The 5,997-nt window shown below is 39.9% G+C and overlaps 1 protein-coding gene across 1 annotated transcript in view; it reads left to right on the top strand.

Annotated features, from left to right (window-relative positions):
- LOC102297441 (dual specificity protein kinase CLK4-like) overlaps positions 1 to 2,515 on the top strand; it is a 9,808-nt gene extending 7,293 nt beyond the window's left edge. The window contains exons 11-13 of the mRNA XM_014330675.2: positions 43 to 122; positions 1,130 to 1,205; positions 1,286 to 2,515. Coding sequence (XP_014186161.1) covers positions 43 to 122; positions 1,130 to 1,205; positions 1,286 to 1,423 — 294 coding nt within the window. The 3' untranslated portion in view covers positions 1,424 to 2,515. The remainder of the gene's footprint in view (positions 1 to 42; positions 123 to 1,129; positions 1,206 to 1,285) is intronic.
- Positions 2,516 to 5,997: the final 3,482 nt, after the last annotated feature.

Raw genomic sequence — 5,997 nt, 5'->3', positions numbered from 1 at the left:
GCACACACACACACAGTAGTATAACTGCTGGTTTTGTTTCAGACCCATGACAGTAAAGAACATCTGGCCATGATGGAGAAAGTCCTCGGACCGGTCCCTCCACATCTGCTCAAACAGACCAGGTAGCTACACAAATAGCTACACACACACACACACACACACACACACACACACACACACACACACACACACACACACACACACACACACACACACACGTGTGAATCAATTGTTCTTGTATTTTGATGTCAAAGACAAATGAAATCAAGAAGCTGGAGGACTGTGGTTGTTGAAAAGTCATACTTACAACTTACAAGAGAAAACACAGAACTAATAATAGGAGAGCGAATAGAGAAGAGCAACAAATGATAACTAAGGACATTTGAGAACATGGCATGAAACCATGACTAGACAAAAGGGCTCATAGAGCAGTCTAATTATGCATTGCCCCTACAAAGATCCTTCCCAAAGGGTTTTCTGCACCATTCTCAGGGTCTCATAGGTCGTTCGTACCCATGGAGGCTGCATAAAAGCATCCCTAATTGAGTCCCAGTTAAGTGCAGGAGTGCCTTAACTGGCACTCCTGCACTCAGCCTGCACTGCATACTGAAAGAGCACTTCATTACATACATCTGAACACTGAGGTGAATACTCTGAATGTAACTTTTCATATAGCACAAAGTTCAGCTGAATTTCCCCATAGTCTGTAAATGAATGCATATTTGCACCCACAGATGCAGATGATGACAGAGACACTTTCAGTGAAATCCAAAAGAAATCATATTAAACATGGCAGAAATGCTGCATTACATTTGTGCAAACAGACACTGTGCATGTGCCAATAAACAACTCTTATATGCAGCATTTTTCTAAAGAACTGTCCAAGGAACTGTGCACAAAGAACAAAAAATATATAAAATAACACTTTGATTAAAAAGATTGTGCATCTGCAGGAAAATCAAATATAGCAGCAAGGGTCTCCAAATGGTGATATAGAGCTTATCCATGATCTCTTTTGTGAATATGCTCTCCTCAGCTCCAGGTGTAATTTGAAGTAGTGTGTTGTGTGTGTTGACAGAGTGTTTTTGTCTGCAACTGAATATAAACACTGTGCATGTAATCTGTGTAGGAAGAAGCATTGTGTGCACAGCGAGTGTCTTAACTGGGACGATGAATACATCAGGAAACACTGTCGACCTCTCAAGGTACCTCACATCAACCAGTCAGCTTCAGCTGTGAGCTGGGACTGGTAGCTGTAGGAAATCTGATTATTTCTGTCCCTCAGCTGTACATGCAGACGCAGAACGAGGAGGAGAGGCAGTTGTTCGATCTGCTCAGCTGCATGTTGGAATATGATGTGTCCAGACGGATTACCCTTGAGGAGGCACTGTGGCACCCGTTCTTCAGCCCACTGAGGACGTAGAAGCAGCAGCAGTGCAGCTAGCTAATGCATGCATACACACACACGCACACACACACACATGCACACATGTTTTCATATCTTAGTGAGGACCAGTGTCACGTCAGTGGGAGGATCCGGGGGTTTCTCTGTGAATTTCACATTCCCGTGGCAGCGTGCTCGGTGCTTGCTCAGATTTGAAGTTCAAGTTTTTGCTGTGGAAAGTAGCTTTCTTCCCACACAGACTGTACAGCAGACGCTAATGTTTTTGTCACTTTTTACGGAATAAAACTTAAAGTAATGTAAGTACGTCCATGCTTTAAATGCAGCATGGTCAAACTCTCTCCTGCACTCCATATTATCCATTGTTGATCTACACACGTCTGTTGCTGCCACAGATGTCGCTCGTAGATCATTGTCATGTGACACTCTAACAAACAAAATCACGACAGTTTAGTAATGCAGTAATGCAGTGTGCTTACGGGAAAGTAACAGTAATCTCATTACTTTTTTGCAATAGTAATCCCTTACTTTACCCGTTACTTTAAAAAAGTAATCGGATTACTTTGGACAGTAATCCACAGATGGACAGTAACACGTTACTGTCCATCTGTGGTGAGGACCTCTCATTGGCATAATGCTTTCCCTAGCCTTACCATCAAAAATGAATACCATACTATAACCCGTAGCCTAAACCGAACCATGACCTAATAGTAACCCTGACACTTTAACCACATTTTGAGCCTCAAAAATACCTTCAAACTCGTGTGAACAGGCATTTTGTCTCCATAAGTGACTGTTCGTCCTCACAAGTATAGTGGCATGCCAATTTTCTGTCCTCACAAAGATCTTTAAACATGTACACACACACACACACACACACAAACATACAAAGACGCACTAAACATCTACCTCAGGCTCTAACTAAAGAGTGCAGATTATTTGATTGCTTGGTTTTTAATTCTGAATTGAATTTTCAGCTGTATTTATAGATTCAAAGAGCATTCCTGTTTGAAATAATCCCACCATGATGCTATAATCCACACAGTGCTTAATTCCATGTTTTCGATTATTTTTTTTTTTGTCAGCTGTTTGTAATAAAGATTTCAGATTTGATGTGTCCGAAATTTATTCTGTCCCTGATTGCTGATCCCATTCAGGGTTGCAGGAATGGGCGGAGAATATCTGTGTAAACCCCGGAGAGGTCCCCAGTATAGAATTGCTGTTTTATATGATTAATTAGTATTCTTTTTGTAAAAGTACTTTCTGCTCATGTGAAATCATGTTAATGTCTAAAGAAAAAACAACACAAAATGTTGTTTTTCCAGAGTTTTTCAGATGCAAACTTGCATACTACAGTGTGTATACACACTGAAAGGATTGCATTTTTGCAACAACTTCATCCTCAAAAGACAAAAAATAAAGTCATCGAGGTATATTAATATAAATAATATAATAATAATATAGAAAGAGTATTTTTACTCAGTTGTATATAGAATTTGTATTCTATTTTTATCCTATTGTATATTCTATTTTATTCTACTGTATATAGTATGTTATTTTATTCCATTCTATTCTGTACAGTTGTGTACAGCATATTATTTGTATTGTATTCTAATTTTTGCTATATAACTTTTGCACTGTCCACTTTCTGCTGTGTCAAAACAAATTTCCCACGTGTGGGACTAATAAAGGTTATCTTATCTTATCTTATCTTATCTTAGAAGTTGGTCATAATGTCTAAACAAAAAAGGAAGAATGTGGAGATTCCTATTTCATCAAGAAGTTCATGTTTGGGTGTGTAAGTACGTAACATGATAAATTCGCATTTGAAAAACACACTCGGTATGTAAAGAACAAAAACTTAAAAAAGTGGGAATTTTATATGTTTTGAACAGAAGGAGGGTGAACTAAAGTTTGTGGTAGTTGAGATTTGGGCCTTAGAGCTACTAAAAAAGGACGTTGACAGAGTCTCTCAGAGTCAGCCACCAATGACCATTTTTAACATTCACTGTAACTATAATGAGTGATCTCTACGGCAAAAGTAATCTGAGTGACCATGCTGGCACAGAGCAGCATGATGTAATGACAAATATTTGTTCCGATTTTTAGCTGAGCTTATTATGCTTAATGTAGATGCTGCAGCCTATCAGTCTAAAGTAAATGTCAGCTATCTAAGCTCATGCTGAAATCTCTGACATTTGCTGGTGTAACTGCCTTGTTGATACAGACTGCTGACATGTAAAGTGGACGGTAATTTCAAGATTTAAGTAGACGAGGAAGTCTCCATGACTGAACAGTTATCCAGGTATGAAATGTTACATGTGCAATAGCTGCTACTCCGAAAAACAGCCGGCTCATCGGCTATCTGAGAGTCATCAGCTGAAATTACATGGATGTAATAAAACAGGATGAAAACAAAATGTGTCCGAGAGAATTGATAACGTTATCAGTTCCACCTGTTTCCAGACATGCAGCTGCATGTTGTTTATGATCCGTATGACTTCAGTTTACTTTTCACCAAAGAGACGCTGCATATCTAAAGCCATAGGCTGTAATTTTAAGTGCAAGATAAGGTTGTCAATTTTGTTTTTTCCTGTGATAAATCTGGAAATTTCCATCTTTATCCAGTTGAAGATTTTGTCAGTAAAATTATCAAAATGATGGTTAAAAGGATTTTATAGCGACTAAGAGTATTTAGGTTCTAAAAAGATGAGAATTCTTCAGACTCTTGTGAATGTTGCCAGTTTAATAATCACTTAAGAGCTAACTGCACTACTTGTGTAATAACAGTGGCAGCACTTCAGCTCATTAACTGACTGTGTGGTCACTGTAACTGAAGACTGCTACATGTTCTGGTTGTAAATGGACCTGTTCTTATATAGCGCTTTTGTGCTGTACATTCAACTTGTACATTCACCCAAGAACTTTTTTCTACGCTGTTTCTAAGTGCTTCCTATCTAACATCCACACATATTCATACTCCGATGGATGCATCGGAGAGCAACGTGTGGTTAGTATCTTGCCCGAGACATACAGACTGGGATCGATCACCTGAGCCCCACTACACAACACTGTTGTGTTATCCCAAGCTCTGTAGTGAAGTTTTGATGTAAAAAGCTAATGTCCTTTTGGTACAGCTGCTTTGTGTGAAAGGTAAAGTGTAAACACTGTATCACTGGTCGACCTCTTGACCTTGGTTGTATCACAGGGCCAACTAACAGAGACATACAACCATTCATAATCACATTTACATCAAGGGCCAGTTGATGGAAGGAAGCCTGAGTACACCACAAGAACCCACACCGATATAGGGAGAACAGGACCTTCTTGCTGTGAGGTGGTAGTGCTAGCTACTGCACACCTGTCCCTCCTGCCAGGACCTACCTGTGGGACAACTGTTTGTGTAATACTAAGGTCTGCTCTGTAGTTTTCTGTGCTGCAGTTCCATCCATTTCGCCTCTGTCAGTGCGCCCCAGGGTGGCTGTGGCTACAATGTAGCTTTGTGAATGTGTGTGTGAATGGGTGGATGACAGGTTGTGTAAAGCGCTTTGGGGTCCTTAGGGACTAGAAAAGCGCTATACAAATACAGGCCATTTACCATCCATCCACCTTCTTTTGCCCATCCAATTCAAGAAGCTTATTAAGGCACAGGAAAGCATGCAAACTCGAAACAGATTGGCCCCAGCTACATGGTGGATTTGAACCCAGGACCTAACCAGACCACTGTGATGTGCTCCAGAGTTTGTGAGTGAAATTCCAGTATTTTATCAGCATTTTGACAAATTATCAGTTAGTCTGATAACTTAGCACTCCACCCCGTCATCTAAATATGAACACTTCTGGCTAAAGAAACTGACATGGATGTTGGCAGAAATGATCAAAGTAAAAACATGGCTCCACAAACCACGGTGTGACATCAAAGTCATTTATAGAGAGCCAGGAGATTCCAGAGACTTGTATACTGACTTTCTAACAGGCTTCTCATCCCATGTCCTTGTGGGATTTCCCCAGGCTGTACACAGACAATGTCCTCTGTGAGTCTCTGTGGAATATCAGGCTTGCAGTAAGTGGGCATAAAGGGCGTAAATATTCGGTAATTCTAGTCATTCTAATCTTGGGACTGGTCTGAACCCCTCCAGACTTATCAGGAGTGCACGTCAAAGTCTGTGAACTGAAGCACTGAACTTCCTGCCCCCTGCTATCACTGACCTCTGACCCCTCGTTTCACATGGAGCAACGGAATAAATATCCAAGTTATACATAAATGTTGTTGTGCTCACATTTCTCCCTCCTACAGTCATTCAGCACAGGGAGTACCAAAGAGAAGTACTGGCCTCACTCCTAAATATTTCAGGAATTACCCTGGTTTTTCATAATTTATCATAACTAATAAATATATGGCTAAAACAGATGACATAATAAACCTGATTTCCCCTTGACTGTCAGATGATATTTGTTATTTTTTTCCCTGCCAAAATATTATACAGATTAAGCAGATCAAATATGCATCAGAACTATAGCATAATTCAAATAATTAAATTAGACAAACAAAGAAAGCAAAAGTTTTGACTTGAACTTTATTAGCTCCGTGGCCT

Source organism: Haplochromis burtoni, unplaced genomic scaffold, assembly GCF_018398535.1.
Source record: "Haplochromis burtoni strain Fernald_Lab_line unplaced genomic scaffold, NCSU_Asbu1 Contig_17, whole genome shotgun sequence".
Lineage (NCBI taxonomy): Eukaryota > Metazoa > Chordata > Actinopteri > Cichliformes > Cichlidae > Haplochromis > Haplochromis burtoni.
Note: the sequence above shows the minus strand (reverse complement) of the source record. Positions and strands in the feature narration are given on the sequence as shown.